Source organism: Clupea harengus, chromosome 10 (genome assembly GCF_900700415.2).
Source record: "Clupea harengus chromosome 10, Ch_v2.0.2, whole genome shotgun sequence".
Taxonomy (NCBI): Eukaryota; Metazoa; Chordata; class Actinopteri; order Clupeiformes; family Clupeidae; genus Clupea; species Clupea harengus.
In genome coordinates, this window is record NC_045161.1 from 164,818 (window position 1) to 186,933 (window position 22,116).

Sequence of the window (22,116 nt, forward strand, 5' to 3'; positions counted from 1 at the left end):
ATGATAGAACGCGATTTTCTAACCGCAACGTTCGCGATTAAAAAACGTGGTCAAATTGGGCAGATTCTTTCGTGCACAGAAAAGGGATGGTTCATGTTGTGCACTAAAATGGCTGCTGACTTTAATTTTGCCGACAAAACGCTGAATGTACTTCTCACCTGTGTTGGGGAGTAGTAAAGTAGATGTAATGAAACTTGTATTTTAACTACATTTCGCATTTGCTTTCTGGTAGTTCAACTACATTCATATTTGCATAGTGGTTCAAGTAGTTAAATTACTTTTATGTAGTCAACTTCTGAAACTATAAACAATACTGTGCCATAAAAGAAAAAGGAATTAATGTAAATTTAAAAATGTCCCCATTACTTCTCTACAGTAGTTGAGCCCCCTTGGACCAGCCCGACCCCTTTTTCTTTCATTCCGTCTGCTGTGATAGTATGCCCAGGTAATGCCATCGTCAGGCAGCCACCACCACACACTTGACCTTAGTGTAGTGCCTGTGCAATACTCCCATCGGGGCTCTAGTTTCTGGTAGGCAGGTGTCTGATTGATGGACATTGTATACAAAACAAAAGCTGACGTTCCTTGCACTTGGATATTTTTTTGTTTGGTTTAAGGTAACCATATATTTTATGGTTCATTTTTAGGTGGCATGTGACTTTGGTGAATTATATTTTGTTATAAGTTTGTATCACATGTACATTGACAATTTGATCTCTTTAATTTGAACTACTTTTTCTAAGTAGCTTCTAACTAGATTTCTCCCTAGGGTAGCTTTGCTGTAGTTCAGCTTCTTCCAGTGTGCGGTAATTGGGAGCTTACATAGCTATGCCTTTAAAGTAGCTTCCCCAACACTGCTTCTCACATTGTGACCTTTGAACTCCCTTAGCCACTGCACTGCTGTGCTTCTCCTGTTGTGTGGGAGCATCAGTCCATCACTTCATGGCCACTGGCCATTCCCTTTCAACACTCATTTCAGAACTCATTTTGTGGACAAAAGTAATCCTACCAATGCAATATACCTTCTAGGCCAACATTTATAATTATGTGACATGAAATGTCATAGAATGATCAGTTTGTAAACTTCTATATTGTTATATTGTATGATATACTTGCTTTGGTGATTCTGTGACTCAAAAAGGTTTCAGAAAGCATCCTGTCCATGAAAGCAAAGGCTGATTGATTTGTTGTGGTATTTTGGTAATATTATAATATTAAGATACTATTTATATTATTAGAATATTATAATAATATTTAATATTACCACTAGCATCATTACTTTGCTTTATTCCCATGACTTTGACTTTGTCTGTAAGATTTTGAATGAGCTGGGGGACAAGAAGAGAGAAGAGCAGAGGAGAGGAAGATGAAGGCGCAGAAACACAGACAGACTCTCAGATCATCAGCAGGTAAGCAAACTTGTACACATGCATTTACACATCACCATCAACTGTTATCTCCATTCAGTGTCTCTCTGTCCTACTCTCTTCCTCTGTCTTTCTCTCTCTCTATATCATTCTCTCCTTATTTATCACACACACACACACACACACACACACACACACACACACAACCCTGGAACACATCAATCATACACATTCATGTTTGTAATAGTATTGTACACACATAAAGCAACTGCTACCAAATCTCTCTCATTGTCATGAAACACACAGCAAACAACCCTGGAACACATCTACGTGCATGAACACACACAAGATCAAAGTTCATTTGACAATGTGGATGATTATTCTCTTACAGTAAAACCATAGGCAGGTGCATTAATATGATGTTGCATGATGTTCAGTGTCTTAAGCAGTGTCATGATGTCTGTTTCCAGGTGGTGCTCCACATATCTCAGACATGAGGATTGTACTGATGGGAAGCAGAAAGGTGGGGAAGAGTTCATCAGGAAACACCATCCTGGGAAGAGAGGAGTTTGATACCTCAGGAGAAACAGCTGAGTGTGTGAAGAGAGAGGGAGAAACAGCAGGGAGACACATCACTGTAGTGGAGGCACCCGGATGGATTCACAATTCCTCTGTAGTGTACACTCCTGAACGTGATAAACAAGAGATTGTCCTCAGTGTGTCTCTGTGTCCTCCAGGACCCCATGCTGTACTGCTGGTCATTGATGTGATTTGGCCATTCACAGAGACAGACAGAAGAGCAGTGCAGGGACACCTGGAGCTTCTGGGTGAGAGAGTCTGGAGTCACACTATAGTGCTGTTCACCTGGGGGGACCGGCTGGGAAACACAACCATTGAGCAGCACATCGAGAGAGAAGGAAAGGCTCTGCAGTGGGTTGTAGAGAAATGTGGGAACAGGTATCATGTTGTAGAGAATAACAAGAGCGATGGTGGCCAGGTGACAGAGCTGCTGGAGAAGATAGAAGAGATGGTGGCAAGAAACAGAGGCCATCACTTTGACTTTAATGGAAAGACTATGAAAGAACTGATGATGATGAAGAAGGAGGACGAGAGAAGAGCAGAGGAGAGGAAGAGGAAGGTGCAGAAGCACAGAGAGACTCTCAGATCATCAGGTGAGAGAAATGTTCAGCTGTCTGACTTAGAAATGTACATATCACAGCTCTTATTTACTTCATTCATTCTCTCTCTCTCTCTGTCTCTCCCTCCTTCATTATCTCTCTCTCTCCTTATTTCTATCTATCCATCTGTCTCTCCCTCTTTCATCACAAATACATTCATACAATTACACACATAGCCCCCCCCCCCCCACACACACACACACACACAATCATACACATTCATGTTTGTAATAGTATTGTACACACATAAAGCAACTGCTACCAAATCTCTCTCATTGTCATGAAACACACAGCAAACAACCCTGGAACACATCTACATGCATGAACACACACAAGATCATAGTTCATTTGACAATGTGGATGATTATTCTGTTAGAGTAAAACCATAGGCAGGTGCATTAATATGATGTTGCATGATGTTCAGTGTCTTTAGCAGTGTGTAACAGGTACCGCAGCAACGGCACCTAGCTGACAGATAATATTCTGAAATTTCAGCAAAATAATTGAAGAGGCAGGGCAACAGCTTCTCAACTTTTGCGTTCTCCGCAGTTTCTTTATTGAACTTCAGTTCACCGTTACCAAGAACGTTCTGGAGATCACTCCAAGACTCCGCCCTGCTGGCATGGAGCAAGTTTATTCTCTGTCAAAATAAAATACCCTAATAAAATCGATGAAAGCAGTATTATCAAAATAAAACACAATTATGAAAAACACAAAGATTACACTTTTGTGGACGTCACAAATGTCATGATGTCTGTTTCCAGGTGGTGCTCCACATATCTCAGACATGAGGATTGTACTGATGGGATACAGATGGGCTGGGAAGAGTTCAGCAGGAAACATCATCCTGGGAAGAGAGGAGTTTGATACCTCAGGAGAAACAGCTGAGTGTGTGAAGAGAGAGGGAGAAACAGCAGGGAGACACATCACTGTAGTGGAGGCACCCGGATGGATTCGCAATTTCTCTGTAGCGCTCACTTCTGAACGTGCTAAAAAAGAGATTGTCCTCAGTGTGTCTCTGTGTCCTCCAGGACCCCATGCTGTACTGCTGGTCATTAATGTGAATGGGTCATTCACAGAGACAGACAGAAGAGCAGCGCAGGAACACCTGGAGCTTCTGGGTGAGAGAGTCTGGAGTAACACCATAGTGCTGTTCACCGGTGGGGATGGGCTGAGAAACACAACCATTGAGCAGCACATCGAGAGAGAAGGAAAAGATCTGCAGTGGGTTGTAGAGAAATGTGGGAACAGGTATCATGTTGTAGGGAATAAGAAGAGTGATGGTGGCCAGGTGACAGAGCTGCTGGAGAAGATAGAAGAGATGGTGGCAGGAAACAGTGGAGGGTGGAGTATGGATTACCCTCCTAAATGTCAGTATATATTTTTTCACGTCATGAAAATTCCCCATGATTTGCATAGATGTATATTTAAGTTTAACATAATATGAAATTTGTTGATGAAATACAGATATTATGTGGAAATTAATTATACTTGTTTAATATTGATTGACTGTGCCTGACTTTTATTAATTCCATATTTTCCCTGTGTGTACAGTTAGAGAAGGCCTACCTGATGACTTCTCAGGGGGAGATACTGGATATTACTCTGCTCAATCAGGACTTGAATCTGAGCTCATAAAGCCCTTTAAGCAGCTGAGTGCTGCTGCCTCTGTTCAAAGTTCTGGACAACAGAAGCCTCCCTTGAGACCAGCACATAGAAAAGCACCATGTGCTGAGGGGAATGGTTAGTGTAAAGTATTTTTTCTTTTCCCAAGTTAACTTCCTGTTGAAGTATCCTCATACATTGTTTCATTAACAAATACAAATCAGTAAAACTCAGTTGCTCAAATCAAGCTCTCATAAAATGATTAATTACACATGAACACATAAAATATGTAATGCAAATGCAGTTGTAAGTGGTACAGTACATATGTTCGATGTATAATCCTTTGTATGATGTCATGTACCCCTTTCTTTTAGTCTTTGAAAGAAAAGTTCCATTTGTGGATGAGTCGACAATAACTGTAAATTATGATGAACGCATCGGACGTGGCTCCTATGGAACAGTTTACAGAGGATCATACCAGGGAACTCCTGCTGCTGTAAAGATGATAGAAATAGAAGACAATCCAGTGACTACAAATGAACTCATTATACCTTGGTAAGACCATATGTGTGTATACATTTGTACGTACTGTTCAAAATAACCTTATTGCGTGTTGGTTTCAGAGAATCAGAGTAAAGACCGCTACACGAAGCACTTGGTTTGATACAGTTGAGTTTACTAGTAATAAGGTTACACAAAATTCAGTGTCTGGCTGAGAGTTCACACAAGAGCTCCGTCACCCACACTGAGAGAAGGCATTCTAAAGACACAAACCAAACATACAGTCTTTTACGGGCCATATCCTCTTGATGATACTTCTTGGGGGCCTTAGGTATCCTCCCCTAGGGAACTGTAATTTCTGCTTGACAATTAGGCCTTTGTGCGCACCCATACTCCCTTCTTACAGATGGTGTCCCTATCTCGTCTCTGTCCTGCTCAGGCAGCCCTATGACCTTGGGATGTATGTCTCACTGGTCAGCTTAAACTGAAGCATATGCAGGCTGTTATCTTAGGCCTCTAGTCTGTGAACTCATGGCTGAAAGGATTATCTTCTACACTACAATATACTGGTTAGAATAGACATATATTTGTTAATAGAAATAAGCTGTTAATAAATTCGTACTGAACTGAATTCATCTTACAGTACGCCTTCGTGTTTTATATTGAAGTGGGACTTGTACCCTATTGACATTCATGCCCTTTTGGTAGTTATCATTAAACTAATACTGTCACAGACATTAGATGACACACGGATTGATGGTAGTTGCGGTATATTCCATGCGTGAGAGCAGACACCGGAGTGAGGGGAGTGAGGAGGTTAGATGGGTGAGTGCCAGGTGTGTGTGATCAAAACAGGATTCAGTGTAGACGTGACAAATACATTGGTTGTTATGCATTTTATTTAACAGTCATTCTGGAGACAATTTAAGACATCTGAACAACAAAATATTCTAATACATACAATAAACATATGCTGCCTGAATGATTAGCCATCAGTTCTTATTTAAAAAATGTTATTACATAAAAATAAAGTCTTTGCAATTCTTTCTTCAGGCGTTTGTCTCACCCCAACATCGTTCGGATGATTGCTGTAGCCAGAAGTGAGACACACGTCCTCATTGCTAATGAGTATATACATGGAGCCAACTTGCAGGAGGTTCTTCACAAAGACACTCCCATCAAGGTAGTGCATCATCATATTGGGTGTTTGGTGAAATATGTACAGTGGTGCTAGAAATTAAGAGAACCCCTTAGAGATTCTGGAAAATCTGCATAAATATGACCTAAATTGTAATCAGATCTTAATCTAAAACTAAAACTAAAAGAAAAAAGAAAACCAATTAGAATATTCATTCACAATAGATGTAAAACATGCTACTTGATTATTTCTTTAGGACTAACTGATCCCACATTAATTGACCATAGGGTGAAAAAGTATGTGAACCTTTTCTTCAAATAACTGGTGTGAATACCTTTAACAATCAGTGACCTGTTGATCAATCCTGCTCAACAGTTGGGAGGATTTGACCCGTTCTTCCATACTGGGGTACTCGGTGATAATGGGCTTTCTTGCAGGACCATGTTCATGTTCAATCACTGCATTTCTGTTGGAGTCTACACTTTTACCTGGTCCTTTCAAACTGCAAACTGCCCTCTGCCTTAACCATTCTTTGGTACTTGTGTGTTTATAGTTGTTGTCTAAAGGAAGGCCAATGACTCTCAACTGTTGTGTGAGTGTTGAATGGCTCATGGAAATGTTTGATTATAGTCACTGTTGTGCAAGGGGTTCACACCAGATACTGGAGGGAGGGTTCACAGACTTTTTCACATCATGGTGATTTCATGTTGGATTGGTCAAGAGAGGAATAAATTAGTTTTTTTGTTGATGAATATCCCATTGGCTTCTCGTAATCAGTTTTGATGACTTAGATGAAGAGTTGGTCACATTTAAGGTGACATTTATGCAGATTTTCAGAATTTTTTAACAGGTTCACAGAGTTTCTTCCACCACTGTAAATAATATTACTACATAGTAAAGAACTCCTAAAAAAATATTGCTCTATAATACTTTAAGTTGCAGGACGAGGATAAGCTGTTTGTGGCTTTAGATATTGCCATGGCTGTTGAGTACATACATGGAAAAACAATCATCCACCAAGATCTGAAGCCAGCAAATATAATGGTTAGTACTTGAACCTCATGTTTTAAGGGATGGGGATACTATATATTTTGACTTCATATTCATAAAAAACCCGTATTTATTCTTAAAGCTATCGAGCTGTAGAATTATGGCATATCAGATCTAAATGTTCTAGACCTGAGAAGCAGGTATTTACAGATTTTTGTACATTTAATCTACAAAATAGTTGTATGTATATTTTTACAAGATTGCAGCAGACAACACAAAGGCCTACCTGACTGATTGGGGCTTGGCGAACCTGAAGGAAACGGTGTCGATGACGAGAAAAGACCGATCAGGGGCTCTCTGTGGCCCAATGGGAGGAACTCCACGCTACATGGCCCCAGAATGCCTCGTAGAGTGTAAGAAATGCAGCACCATGTCAGACATGTGGTCTCTTGGCATCACTCTTCTGGAGATGTTCACCAACTCTCAGGCCTGGTCTTACAGTAGACCGCAAGAGCTGCGTGAGCTTCTTTATAAAAAAAAACCTCCTGTTGCTCTGACTAGATTACAGCCTGCTCTTCATGACATTGTGAAACCATTGATAAAATATGAACCCAAGTCTCGCATGAATGCCAAAGACCTGGTGATACTGTTGAAGTCAAAAGTTGATCTCACTCAAAGATACGGGTACAAATGGTAGGAAGACAGTAGTGAAAGATCAAGAGAAGTTTAAATATATAAAGGGAATATTTCCTTGAATTTGTCAAAATTGTGTCTGTGAAATAGTCCACTCTTTGTGAGTGTTCTGGGCTCTGTTAATGGTGAATAATACAAATGTCACCATTCAGTAAAACCAAACCAAGCAGAGCATGGAGAACAATGAGGACAATCAAATGCCACACAGTCAATCATGATTTGTAGCCATGGCAACACCCAGACAGGGAAAGGACTTGGTTGTGTGTGTTTGACAGGTTTTGGCACAGCAGACCTCTAAGAAAAAAGATGATTCCAATTTATATATCAGCTGTTCACAGTCTGAGCACTGAAAGGGCTTCTCAGGTTGTGTCATACTATTTTGTATAATCATAGACATAGATAGAGTAGTATATATATATATTTAACATGATGTCTTTCAGCCATTTTTCCTATACAATTATGATGACCTTACTTTAAAGACTGTAGCTAGTGGATAATAGCACAAATGAATATTTTAAGTACTGCACTGTTAAGCAAATGTATATGTAGATTAAAGCTACACAATGAATTTGAGCAAATCACAGGTTGAAAACAAATGCCAAAGGACTTCCCTTTAACAGACAAATGTATTTTTCCAAATGTTTTTTTTACAACATGAAAACAATGTTACCATTATTTCCATGATGTGCAGAAGTCAAATCTTTACACTGAAACTTTAAAGGGCAGTACCTCTGAAGAAGCTACTTAAGTTAAACTATTAATCATGATGACATAAATTCACCATCACATTTGACAAATAAATATATATATTCTTTGTGAGTTTGCTCTCTGCTTTATTCTATGGGAAATCATGTCTCTGTGAAGTCTGCTTACTGTACCTAACTGTATGACTCCAGAAAATCCAGTCCAAAAACGAAATATGTTTACCTAACTCATCATGTGATTTATTTTTATTTTATTTATTTTTTCTCTGTTGTCATTATTCATTGCCATTTGTCTGTGTTTTAATGTACTGCTGTTTCAATATAATGTATGATGTTCTCTGTGTTATTGTATTGTCAATATGCATCAATTAAAAAAATAAAAGTCTGTTATTTTTCGCTGGTATGAGAGGAATAGCAACAGGCATATTTTAGAGATGTAATGCGTCTCCGGTCTATACAGAGGCAACATACACGTGCATTTTAATGAACATAACCAAATGTGGGCATAGGCGGAGATCACGGGGGGGACGTGTCCCCCCCTACCATAAAGTTGTCCCCCCCAACAATCATTGGAAACAAAAACAATTTTTTTTTTAAATATAGTAATATGAAATGAATGCACGACGACACAAGCGGTGCTAATTATAAACGTAAAACAATGTGTTTTTTAAGTGTTGAAAAATCATGATCCCCCTATTCCTCAAAGTGGGTTGGTTCACATGCTGTTTCCAACGGGCGGGGCTACCGGCAGCTCCGTGTTTCAGTCAATTAGCCAAGTACAAGGTGACGGTCAGACAGTGAGACTGTTTCCTCCTCTCTCCCACTGACGCAGTTAAGAACATGTAATGAAGACGTTTTTTCTAAACTTCTTTTACGAAGTTCCAATCGATATGCACAATTATACATACGTTTAATAATGGATTGACATGACAACGTAAACGTTTGCTCATAACACACGCATGCCGGTAATTAACACCGTTACGATGGCTAGCTAGACAGTTAGGACACTGTAAACTTGTTATCCACCATATCTAGTTTTAAATGTTATGCATATCCCGTCATTGCAGTATGAAGGCCCTTTTGATGGCTTCTAGACGAAATCAAGTTCTTTTGTCTCCAAAAGTTGTCTAGAGCCTCTTGGGATATCGTTTTGACACTGATAGCTGCCATTGTAAACTCTAGTCAGCTCTGATAACTTGTCCGAGTTAGGAACAGTAAATATTGGTGGCGGGGCTTATTGATAGGTCAAATTGAACTTTTTTAGAACTTATTTTGAGCATCAAGTTCTCTTGAACTTTGGATATTATTTGTCTGTGAGTAGATATTCTGTGTTAGTACATTTATTGCCGTTTAGAGGATTTAAAAATTACTAAATTTGTATTGTTTGTTATTGAGAATTCGGTATTTAGCAGCTAAGTTATGCTAGCTCTCGTGAAAGCAATTTTTTCATCAGAAAAAATATAGCCTGTGTTGCAAGGAAATACCACTGGTAACTAAACTGGCTAGAAATTCACAGACACTCAGGAGATCAGTCCTACCCAGAAGCTGGTGGTGAAGAAACCAAAGTCATCAGCCAGAAGTGTATGCAAATCTACAGTTTTATCAAGCCTACACAAGTGATATTCTTTATCATTTTAAAATAAGATACACCATTATCCATTCTACAGAGCAATGTATACTGAATCACTGTAAACTTAGACTGAACATTTATAATGTTTATCCATTTGTTTTAGGATGACTGACCCAGTCCTATGAAGGACTCATGGTGTTCATGTCTTTAGGTTTCTTAGCTAGAATTAAGGTTAAGAAGCAGAATTCCTGAGTATTCTGTGTTCTGCCTTATGTGACTTTGTTCCTGATCTATGTGTGAGTCTAGCAAAGGGAGGGGAGAGAATCAGAAACATGGCAGATTAATTAATACACATATCAGGATAAGCAGGCTAGCATACATTTGACAAATGTACATGCAGACATTTAATTAAAATGTAAACAAGCATTTAATTAGTCAAGCAAATTTGACTACCTCTTTTCAGATACTCAAGTTTTTCAAGGGCTCAAGCCATAACCAATTCCACCACGTTCAGCATGTTGCTTCAGGATCAGGGAAAGGAGGGCTGATTGACTGCTTTGCTCAAGTATCAACAACCTTTCACCATAATCACGGACTGAATCATTTAAATCAAACGAAGCACAGAGAAAGACAGAACCAGCCCAATATTTTCGTATAAAGCACTTTGAGCTGCATTCTTTTGCATGAAAGGTGCTATATAAATAAAGTTTTATTATTATTATTATTATTATAACGGGACTTCAGTGGCCGTTATCTTCTTTTGAAATGAAGGGCAGATCAAATGGGAACAGCTTATACATGAGATGACACTGAAAGGCCTGTTGAGTAACACCTAGAACAGTCTGTTAGTAAAGCTGTTTTGTTTTTTCTAAGAATTACAGGTTTTAAAAAAATTGTTGGTCAAAAGGTCAACTTAAAAACATTGTAATGGGATTAACAACACCCCACAAAGCTTAAACTTTACTCTTCATATTCGTTGTAATCAACCAGCCTTATGGTGTACAATAGGAGTGACAGTCAAATATACAAGGTGAGATAATTCATGTAGCCTACCTAACCAAGTTTTTTGTGTAGTTTTCATGCACGCCACTGCTAAGGGTTCTGTGACCGCCTCGGTGGCATTACGTCACTAAAGCTGCTTCAAAAAGAGGCTAATGAATTTGCGTGTCGACTATAGAGGGCGCTGTACAAAAATCACCACAAAAATGCGGTGTTCGTCTGTACTCTTAGTCGTTTCTTTCCTTGGTTTGTAGGCTCTACAATATCAAACTAACATGGAGGAACAGACTAATAGCTCCGTTTCCTCTCGAAGCGAGAGAAAAGCACTCGAAAAAGCCAAAATTGTGCAACGAGAGAATCAGAGAAGAGCATTTAAAATGGTAAGAGAAATTACACATTATAGACAGTAGAGAGAGAAGTTATCGCATGTGCATTTACGTGTGTGTCAACTCAGAGGCAGGGATTTCCTTCGGATATCCCATGTTGGGAATGGTTTTGTTAACTGTAGCCTAAAAGGTTTAGTTAAAAGATTTATAAACGAATTTATGTTAAGACGTAGTCCTGAAAAGAACAGCATCTTGTTCTCCTGAAATGTCAATTATCCAGTCACTACATTTACAACATAGCGATGCATCGCCTCAGCCGCCGTACAAAGTTAGCGTCAAATAAAATCTGTAATGTTGTTAAACAAGTATAGACCTAATTTATACTTCTCAAGTAATCTAAATCTAACTACGTGTACGTAAGGTCGCTCTGCCTATGTACAATTCGAAAGAACTCGGTACTTCCGATTTGAAATTCCCCAGTTCCGACTTCAGCGTTCAATTAAAATGAAAACACAGTAATGCAACCACGGCTCATCAATGCAGTGTGTGGTGACTTTAGGCGCAGACGTTTCCGACTTCGACTGACTTTATGGTAAACGAGAAAAGCCGGTGTTACGAGATCCTGGATCCCGAACAGTTCCTGTGTTTCGGTGTTTCTCTGGGCGGAGCTTCAGTGAATATCCATCCTCTAGGCGTGATGTGCACTTCGCTATTGCATATGCCGCGAGTTTTGAAATATTTAAGAGGCTACTTTGTAAATGGTAAAAGTAAAAAGTAGCGGCTCGTAACCAAACAATTGTCGGGGCTACCAAGTTTAATATTTTGCAATATGCTGCACATACAACCTGTCCATTCATTGTGATTGAGGAATTATCATTGTATAGCCAGTGACGTGCGGTGAGGTTCGAACAATATATTGTGAAGCCACTTTCAACCAGAGATTTCGAAGTTGCAGTTGACTGGTAGTGAGAGATGCTTTGCTGAAGCAACGGGGGGAAATACAACATTGTTTATGTTATTATGAGAAGTGTAAAGATACGTTTGGTTCATTATGAAGCTGTGGCAGGATCCATAAGACTATGGCGGGTTGCCACACTCAAGGTAATTAATGGGAAACATTGCTTGCACATCGCAGGGGCATCATCCGTTGTCAGCCCAACAAGTTAATTCCGCTACAATTCCATTTCATTGATGCACCGCTCCACTTGTGTGTAAATGCCCTGTCCAGTAGTTGTTCGTTGTTCCTCAGTGACGGAAAACTGAGCCTCCATCCCCGGATGAATATGGAAAGCTGGGCAGTGTCCGTCCTGTCTGTATGCTCATCTGCAGCCAACGAATATGAAACAAATTCCTTGGGTTTAGTTTTCCATTTTTCTTTTTTGGCCATTGTTTATGTTATCTTCCTTTTGAAAGGCAAATCGCATTTATGTTGTTTTTTATTGACATGTTTGTATTGTATTGTTGTTGCCTAATTCTCAGATAAAAGTATGAGAACGGAACTCTGCAGTGTCTGCTGCATTTCAATGTTTTATGGTCATGGACGCACATTTAAACACCAGCGCACGGGCCACATTCATAATTCAGAATGTATTGGCAGACCTGATTAAAAGTTGTGAAAAAAGTCATCAACAATCATTGGTGCTTATGATTGGTAGACTTTGATGGTGCAGTATCATACAACATCTTCAGTGGAATTGTAATCAACCATTCAAAGACTTTTGAATTGGGAGTAAAGTAATAATGAAACATCCAGCACAATCAAAAAAAATAGTTTGTAGGATGTTATATAGACGTGCTTGATATTGTGCAATGTATGAATATTGACTTGACCAAGAATCACCCTCACAATTTTAAAACATAGAGAAATCTGCTAACATACACTCAAACCTGATAGTAGGCCTGTTGTGGTGATTCTTATGCTGCCTGATATACACAATTCATCCATACACTGTATTGAGTGATTGGCAAGATATCACAAACAGAAGATGAATGTAATGATTTAAATGATGACAAATAATGATATAATGAACATGGATCGTAAGGCTGATACATCTTGTTACATACAGTTATTTGGAAGACATATGAACCTTAGAACTGGTCATGTACAGGGTCAAAATCTACAGACTTGCTCAACTTTCTTTTTCACACTTTACAGACATCTTTGCAACATAGATATTTTAAGACATGCTCAATTCCTTGCAAAACAACTGAAAACTAGGAATACCAAGGGATATCAAGACCGTGGCTGTGTTCGGATAGCATGGGTGTCCTGCGTTTATTTTGCTCCCTCTCTTTCTGTCCTTAGAACATGTGTGAATCCATGAGAAATAGCCAAATGCCTGAATGCGAAAGCAGTTTTCTTTTGGTGGCTAATCATTTTACATCGGCCTCTCATTTAGATATCAGAAATTCTGAAGAAAGACGACGGTGAACGCACTGAAAAGGATCTAGCATCTTTACAGCAGCACCAAGAGATTGTGCAAGAATTAGGCAAACGCCAAATCCGGAGGACCTTGGTGAAGAGGAAGCAAGACGAGGTTTGGTTCTTTTTGGTCAAGCTTCAACGTTTTGATGCGTCTTGTTCTTTTAATTATTCTAATTTCTCCCCTGCAGTTGTTTGATGATGCAGAGGAGCTGAGAAACAAAGTGAAAGAGCTTGCCGAGGCGATCCTGCCAGTCCCAAAGCCTGGTCATTTACACTGGAGCTGGCATCAGCACGGTACTAGCCTAATGACACTGACTTATACATCATTAAACCAGGCAGGAAATCAGCCAAAGACTGACCAGAGATTAACAGTCTTGTATATGACTGTGTTGTGGTCAGTACGTAGTCAAATGTGTCATGTTTACAGTGCCTTTGAAATAGTTTACACTTGGTTTTAAGCTACCTTTGGTATGGTCTCCAGGCTGCATCAATCCCAGACTACCGGGGCCTAATGGTGTATGGACAAGGTTGAAGAGGGGTCTCCCAGTGAGGTACATTTAAGAACATTGGATTCAAATCTTGCCATGTTAACTCAAAAATGCCATTGTGACGAAATATGCTCTCCTGAGGTTATTTCTTTTCTCTAGGGAGGTTTTAAAACGTTTAACAATAAACTGTCATTTCCAAAGAAGTCACCTACACATGCACACTGGGTACAAAGACCCCACAAATGTATGCAATGAAGTTGACCGCCTGCATGCAGTGAAAATGGGTGTATTTGATCTATGCTGATCTACATGTATACTTATTTAATCATATAGTTTAACTTAATTATATCTTGTTTAATGTAGTAGTGGTGGTGGTGGTGGAAGCCACTGCATGTGTATTGCAGCGTAACATAAAACTCTATTTACTCAGTTGTAGTCATAGCAAGGTCAGTGTGTGAAATTAAAGTTTCATTTTGCATCTCAAATTCTCAAAGTCTTCTGTGTCTCTTTTTTACAGGGTGGAAGATTTGAGCCAAGCCGAGCCTACCTTCACACACATGTCCATCAAGATGTTGCATCAAGAAAAACTGGTCTGTGGGTCAAATAAACGAAACTACCTTAAGCTTTTTTTGAGACCCTTCTACTAAGTAATATCTGTATGCGCTGCTGTATTTGTTGGTGATTTATATTGTTTGTCTTGAGTCTATTATTTCTCACTCCATTTCTTTGGGGGAAACCTGACTTGATGGGTTCTGCTTTCTTCAGGTTCAGCATGTGGTCTCTCAGAACTGTGATGGCCTTCACCTCAGAAGTGGTCTCCCCAAGCACAACCTCTCTGAGCTACACGGAAATATGTTCATAGAGGTAAGAAGCCTTTTTCACTGAGCATTTTATTGAAGATTACTAGCCTGTAATAGCCTGAAAATGTCTGCTGTCTTCTGATTGCCCAGGTTACGCTCATTGTCTTGTTCAACTTTGCCAACCACATTGTGCCATTTCAACCTCTTCAGTATTTAAACACTTGGAGAAACATGTCCAAGACACTTTTGTGGATGTTTCACAAAAAGAAATATTTTCTAAAATGTTTTCAGTAACACAATATGTAAAATTGTGCTGTCAATCAATTAAAAAATAACAAATTAATCGCACAATTTACTTTGATTAATCGTGATGGATCGAATTAGTGAATCAATACGAAGTATATTTTAATTCTAATGCTACTGTATAATAGCATATTTTTAACTTTGTTCTTTTACAGTCTTAACTTTGTGCTAACAGAATGTTCCCTCAATAGCCACTCTCCTCGTACCATTTATTCATAGCAAACATGGCATTCTTAAATAACTATCTACCTACACAAAAGACCACAAAATGGCTACAGCCTTTTATGAACAGAATCTTCTCGCTGCACTTAAACATCACAATGGGATCGGCTCAAAACCTGCTGGTACCAACATTCATTTTGGCAAATGACATCCTACTAGTCACTGAGGGAAACTGTATTGTCTCATGGAAACATTTGATGCCTCTTGCGGTGCACTTTGATACAGTGTTTTGAGTCAGAAAATGATTCAAATGCTGAAAGCATTGTAGGTACAAAGCTTGACGTGTTTATAGTTAGGTAGGATTGTGACATTTTTGACATTTTTGAGGACCACCGATCTGTAGTCAAACTATGTACAAAAATTCTTTGATATCCATGTGCACCCTACCAAATCGCATCCTGGTGAATAATGTAAAAATGTTATTGGGTTTTACTTTTATGTATGTATATAATAAATATTAGGGGTGGGGGAAAAAAATCGATTTTTCGATTTCTCTCGATTCTCTCTAGAACGATTCTGTCTCGATTCAGAAAAGTTCATAATCGATTTTTTAATAAAATACATTTTTAAAAAAAAAAAATTTTTTTAATTTTTTTTACACATTCATTTTGTGTTGAAATGCAAGCTGCATCATTGTTCATAGAACATTGTTCATAGAAAGTCATAATTGTGACAAGGACACACTTTTTCTCTAATAAAAAAATAGATCTGTTGATTTTCTTTAATTATCAAACACAAAGTAGGAAGTGATTTGAGACTCTGAGTAGCAAACTCAAATGTTTTAAAAATCGAGATGCATCGATAATCGTTTTATCGGTTTAGAATTGATAATCGATAATCGGTTTAGAATCGAGAATCGGTTTAGAATCGAATCGTTGACCTCTGAATCGGAATCGAATCGAATAGTGAGGTGCCAAGAGATTCCCACCCCTAATAAATATATATATATATTAGTACAACATTTACACTTTACATACATTTTGTATATAGTAGTATAGTATATATTTAGGTATTTTGTAGCATAGTATATATTCTATATATTTTGTAAAGTAGTACTATAGTATTTATATATTATATAGTATTTGTATGTAGTATAAATGTTTCTAATTCACACCATCCTATGTAACATGTAATAATCCTACAAACATAATAACTGTTGCCTACCGCAAACATAGTAACTCATATCCCACAAATGCAATAATTATTAAATTATATAAGTCATTATTTATATATATACATACAGTATAAGTTTGTGGAAGGGTACTTTTTTTTTATTGCATCAAATGTAATGAACACTAATATGGTGAATATTCTCTTTTCCCCCGTGGTAGGTGTGTATGGCCTGCATCCCGGTGAGGGAGTATATACGTCTGTTTGATGTAACAGAGCGCACAGCTCTACACAGGCACACAACTGGGCGCCAGTGTGCTCATTGTGGGGGAGATCTTAGGGATACTATTGTGCACTTTGGGGAACGTGGCACCCTGGACCAGCCGCTGAACTGGAAGGGTGCTATAGAGGCAGCTGAACGCTCTGATGCCATCCTCTGTTTGGGCTCCAGTCTTAAGGTAGGGGAAAAAGAACTGAAAACATTCTGAAGCTGACACTTGATCATCTCTCTAAATTGAGCTTTTATCTTTGTTCACCAGGTACTGAAGAAATATCCACGCCTCTGGTGTATGACCAGACCAGCCCTGAAGAGACCAAGGGTCTACATCGTCAACTTACAGGTACTGCTATAGACAGAGCATGATGCTGCATTAAATCACTTTATACCACAGCTTGGTTGGAATGTCCTATTGTGACGTGTTCTTTAGAATGTCAGACACCTATGAAGTAGTTACAGTTTTTTGACCGTTTTGCGATTGCATATCAATTCCCCAAGTTTGTTCTGATGTTTAAGTGAACGCATTAGAGTGGATTAAAAACATCAGAATGTCTTATTTGAGAAACAGGTGCCATACAGGTTATTAAATAGTATCTAGAAAGCACCAGTCTATCTCTTCAACAGTGAAGAGGCTCTGGAGTGCTGGCTTTCTAGGCAGCGCTCCAATGAAAAAGCCATATCTTAGACTGACTAATGACTACAATTTGCAAAAGCAAACCTAATGAGGCACAGAACAAACGAAAAGATGCTGGAGGAGTGCCTGACACCAAAGGATATATGATCATCTGGGGATGCTTGGGTGCTGGTTAAAAGAATCTTAAGTAAGGAAGACTGTAAGTCCATTTGACCATAACCCATGGCCCTGTGGGAGGCGCTCGACTGGAGCCCAACTCATCCTACAAGACAGCGACCCAAAGCTTACACAGCATCACAGTCAGACTGCTTATTCCCTTAACTCATCCTACAAGACAGCGACCCAAAGCTTACACAGCATCACAGTCTGACTGCTTATTCCCTTAACTCATCCTACAAGACAGCGACCCAAAGCTTACACAGCATCACAGTCTGACTGCTTCTACCCTTAACTCATCCTACAAGACAGCGACCCAAAGCTTACACAGCATCACAGTCAAGACAGCGACCCAAAGCTTACACAGCATCACAGCTTGACTGCTTCTTCCACAGCGACCCAAAGCTTACACAGCATCACAGTCTGACTGCTTCTTCCCAAAGCTTATACAGCATCACAGCCTGACTGCTTCCTCCACAGCGACCCAAAGCTTACACAGCATCACAGCCTGGCTGGTTCGTCCCTTGCAGAATTTGGAGCAGTGCTTTGGGTCATTGTCCTGTTGTGAAATTGGCTCCACATCAAGCTGTCCACACAGTATAACATGACAAGACCATGTTAAATGGAATGATGGCATTCCTTGTTTAAGATTCCCCTTACTCTGATCCTACTTTACCAGTATCAAAACCAGTGGCCATTGCTTCAGGACTGAATGGGAAGCACGGCTTCTCCTACATTTAGTTTCTGTAAAATGCATCAGTAAAATATGTATTTATATGGCAATATTACTTATCACTGTTGGTTCAGCTGAATATATTTTGAGAATGGACAATTCCAATATCTGTTAGGGCTGCCATACTGTTTGTTTGTTTGTTTATCTTAATCTGCTTTCGCACGAACGCATGACCGTTGTCTAACTTGTGTTCGCTGGACCATGATATGCTGTGATGACATATGATGGCAGCACTAATGGGATCTTATGGCAGCTCGAAATTGCCTTAATTTCTGAAAGCAACAATAGTTTCTGAAGAAGGCTCTTCAACTTTGCCCTTTTATTTCAAACTCTACCTATAAGGCTGGCATTCTGGACCTGTAAGGCATCTCCGTAAAACTAAAGGCTGAAAACACAGAAGGCAACACAATCTGCTATTTAAAAGAATCCATGATGCCAGTCACATGGTTGGTAAAGATGGCTATTTGTACTGCAGCCAAACTACCCCCGAACAGAAGAGACCCACTGCCATAGTGGCCAATGAGGATGGTACCCTCCCTACTATAGACCATGCCTTAATTAGACCAGACATATCACTGTACATGCTGAATGCATCATGTTATATACATGTATAACCATGTTATGTTTGCATGTATTGTGTACATTTACCATATGTATGCTAGCATGCTCATCCTGATACGTGTATAAATTCACGTATCTGATTGACTTTTCTTTTTTTTGTTGAAGTGGACACCCAAAGATGATCTGGCCACTCTGAAAATCAATGGGAAGTGCGATGATGTGATGTCACTACTGATGGAGGAGCTCAATATTAAAGTCCCAGCCTACAACAGGTGAATTAAGCACTTTTTGCTGGTTTAGCCGTTGCATTTTATATAGTTTTTCATAGAAGTGGACTACACTCCTACCAATAGCTGTAATGATTAAATGTCCCCATATTTCTGACAGGGCTGAAGACCCGATCCTCAGTATGGCAACAACGCTCCAGCCAGTGGAGGAGAGCAGTCACACACGTAGAGTGATCACGCCCCCTGCTGCTGGAGCTGCTGCTGGAGCGTGTGCTCAAGAGCCCAGTGACCATGCTGGAGGGACCGTGACACAGGGAGGCTGGTTTGGACGAGGTTACAACAAAGGACGAAAGAAAAAAACAGACGGTGTAATAAACTAAAAGAAACTCCAGAAGAGAAACCGACTCGTGACTGTTGTGATGTTCTGGGCTGATAGGGGTTATGAGGCTACATGAAGACGTGTTATGGTATTAGTCAAGGTCTCTGGTCTCTGCTCTTTTGACCTCAGGGATTGTTCCCCCATTGTAGTACTCTTGCTGTGCAAGTTAGCAATTCAGTCGTCTTTGTCATTCAATTTCTTTGTCTTTATTAAACTGTATTTGTGTTTTTAAGTTTCATTTTTTTGTTGAGATTTAGTTGAAGAGTATTTATTATTGCAAGGTTGAGTGTGTTTGTATTCATTGTGCTCCCTTTACCTATTAAGGTAATCGATGAAGCAGCAGTCAGTATTCGTTTATTAAGATATATTTCATCAGTGAACACAACTTAAACGTAACAACCATATTGTGCACAAAGTCAGGTCATTTTTATTGAGAGCACATTTAAAAACAACAGGAGTTGCCCCAAGGTGCGTTCGAGTCGAGGCGTGCATACATGAATAAGAGGAATAGGAGTTCAAAGCAAGACTAAAGAGAAAGAAGAAAGAAGAATAGTGGTGTAAAGGAGAAGACCAAGTAACACAGAGTCTAGGCAATGATGTGGCACTGGGGATAAGGAGGCAGGGCTCTACTACTAGGGGGCGCTATTGAACTCAATTTAATTAAGCCCTTTGTCAGGTTTTTAATCACACACACACCTGAGGTCGCGGTGAATTTATTTTCTGCTTTTTCCCCATCCTTCCTCAAGGACCCCCCAGGAGCAGTGGGCAGCTTGTAGCACCCAGGGACCAAGTGAAGTGAACTGTCCATCTTTGGTCAGGGATGGACATGTGTTCTGTTATTTTGCATGTTTTTTTTCTGTTGGGGTCCTTAGTGGAGGAAACCCCTTGTGAACACGGGGAGAACATGCAAACTCCACACAGAAAGGCCCGGGAGATAGCCCACCTGAGCACTGTGCACTCTGGGGAGGACCTGCCCCCCAGAGCCAACAGCGCCCCATGCAGGAATCGAACCCATGACCACCTTGCTGTGAGGCGGCAGTGCAAGCAACTGAGCCACCGTGCCACATGTTAATCTTTAATTAAATTAATCTAATTTAAAACCACATCACTTTATGGAATAAAATGCATTTTGAGTGACTCAAATGTTGATTTCATATCCATAGCCTCACCAAGATTTTACACGAATATAACTGCATAGTTTTATTTATTGTGACATCAGAGATGAACGCTAACATAACCAAAGAATAACAGAAAAAGAAGACACATTTTTGTTTTTGCTCGTATTTTCAGCCCATATGTATTGTTTTCTAAGCGTATTAATAGCAGCTGTGCGAAAATGATCTACAGTAATGGATTACATCAACTTCTGCGTGATCAATGTCACAAGAAGGAGGACTGTGAGAGTGTTCGCCAAAAGCCATGGATGTGCAGAGAGGTGCGTACACTACTGAAGGCCAGAGACGCAGCCATCAGATCAGGTGATGCACCAGCGTATAGCGTAGCCAGGGCAGCACTGAGGAGAGGCATCAAATCTGCAAAAGCCAAACACAAGCAACGTGTTGAGTAACATTTCCACACCCACACCAAGACCACCATAAGAGCAATCTCAGACTACAAAGGGACTGCATCATCCCCCCCGACCAGCTGTGCCACCCTGACTGAAGAGCTGAATCAGTTCTATGCACGGTTCGACAGGGACAACAGTGGTCAGCTGCAGCTGCCCCTACCCTCCGACGATGCTGTACCCACTCTGAGCCCCCACGAGATCAGACTCGTGCCATCAACCAAAACAATCGAAACCATCAACCCCAGGCAAGCGGCGGGACCAGATGGTGTGGCAGGCCGCGTACTGAGGAACTGCGGTGACCAGCTGACAGAGGTTTTCACATGTCCCCCCCCCCCCCATGTTTCAAAGCATCAACCATTATACCTGGGCCAAAAAAGACTGCAGTCACATGCCTGAATGACTATAGGCCGGTGGCTCTCACCCCCATACCTGCTAAATGTGTGTGTGTGTGTGTGTGTGTGTGTGTGTGTGTGTGTGTGTTGCTCTCACCCCCATACCTGATACATCAGAGGCATCACACCAGCTTCCTTTGACCAACACCAGTTTGCCTACAAAGCAAACAGGTCTACAGAGGATGCAGTAGCCCTGCTGCTTCACACTGCACTGGAGCACCTGGAGCTAAAGAACACTTACATCTGCATTTTCTTCATAGACTACAGTTCCACTTTCAACACAATCGTTCCAGGCAAACTCATCTCCACCTCAATGCTACACTGTGTAACTTGGAAGTTGGACTTCCTGACCAATCGCACACAGACAGTGCAACTGGGGAAGCACCACTCTTCAAATCTGACCATCAGCACTGGCGCCCTGCAAAGAGCTTCTATCCACATGCAATAAAGCTTCTCAACAGCTCTAAACTATTGCAGATCATCTTCTGAGCAGCCTGATAGAGGAAAATGGTAAACACGTTCAGTGCAGTTGTTGCGACACCAATCCAAAGGAAAGACCCGCGTAGTGTACAGGTGATTCGCTGCAACTCTCAACTCTCAGCAGCTAAAAGAACCCGGAAACATAGTTTAGGTCAAATGAATAAAGGGGAATTAGCAGAAGTGCATGGGTGTGATTTAATAAAGTGACCACTGATGTGTAAGGCAGAATTAGTTGTTAGTGCCCCACAGATGCTTGCAACAATAATTGGATACATTTAGTAAAGAGTCGAA

The 22,116-nt window shown here is 40.1% G+C and overlaps 2 protein-coding genes across 2 annotated transcripts; both read left to right on the forward strand.

Moving 5' to 3' along the window:
• Positions 1-1,364: 1,364 nt before the first annotated feature.
• Positions 1,365-7,935, forward strand: LOC116222061 (GTPase IMAP family member 8-like). Its single transcript, XM_031574783.2, has 7 exons — positions 1,365-1,409; positions 1,838-2,539; positions 3,310-3,915; positions 4,100-4,705; positions 5,705-5,834; positions 6,726-6,833; positions 7,039-7,935. The coding sequence occupies exons 1-4, from the start codon at positions 1,367-1,369 to the stop codon at positions 4,291-4,293; spliced, it is 1,545 nt and encodes a 514-aa protein (XP_031430643.2). The 5' UTR covers positions 1,365-1,366; the 3' UTR covers positions 4,294-4,705; positions 5,705-5,834; positions 6,726-6,833; positions 7,039-7,935.
• A 2,792-nt stretch (positions 7,936-10,727) lies between these two features.
• sirt7 (sirtuin 7) lies at positions 10,728-19,621 on the forward strand. The gene is given in 12 exon segments (XM_012829066.3): positions 10,728-11,125; positions 13,471-13,608; positions 13,685-13,744; positions 13,746-13,790; positions 13,978-13,996; positions 13,999-14,047; positions 14,502-14,574; positions 14,750-14,848; positions 16,641-16,877; positions 16,959-17,039; positions 18,946-19,052; positions 19,168-19,621. Coding segments are annotated over 12 exon segments (1,233 nt in total). The 5' UTR covers positions 10,728-11,020; the 3' UTR covers positions 19,388-19,621.
• The last annotated feature ends 2,495 nt before the right edge of the window (positions 19,622-22,116 follow it).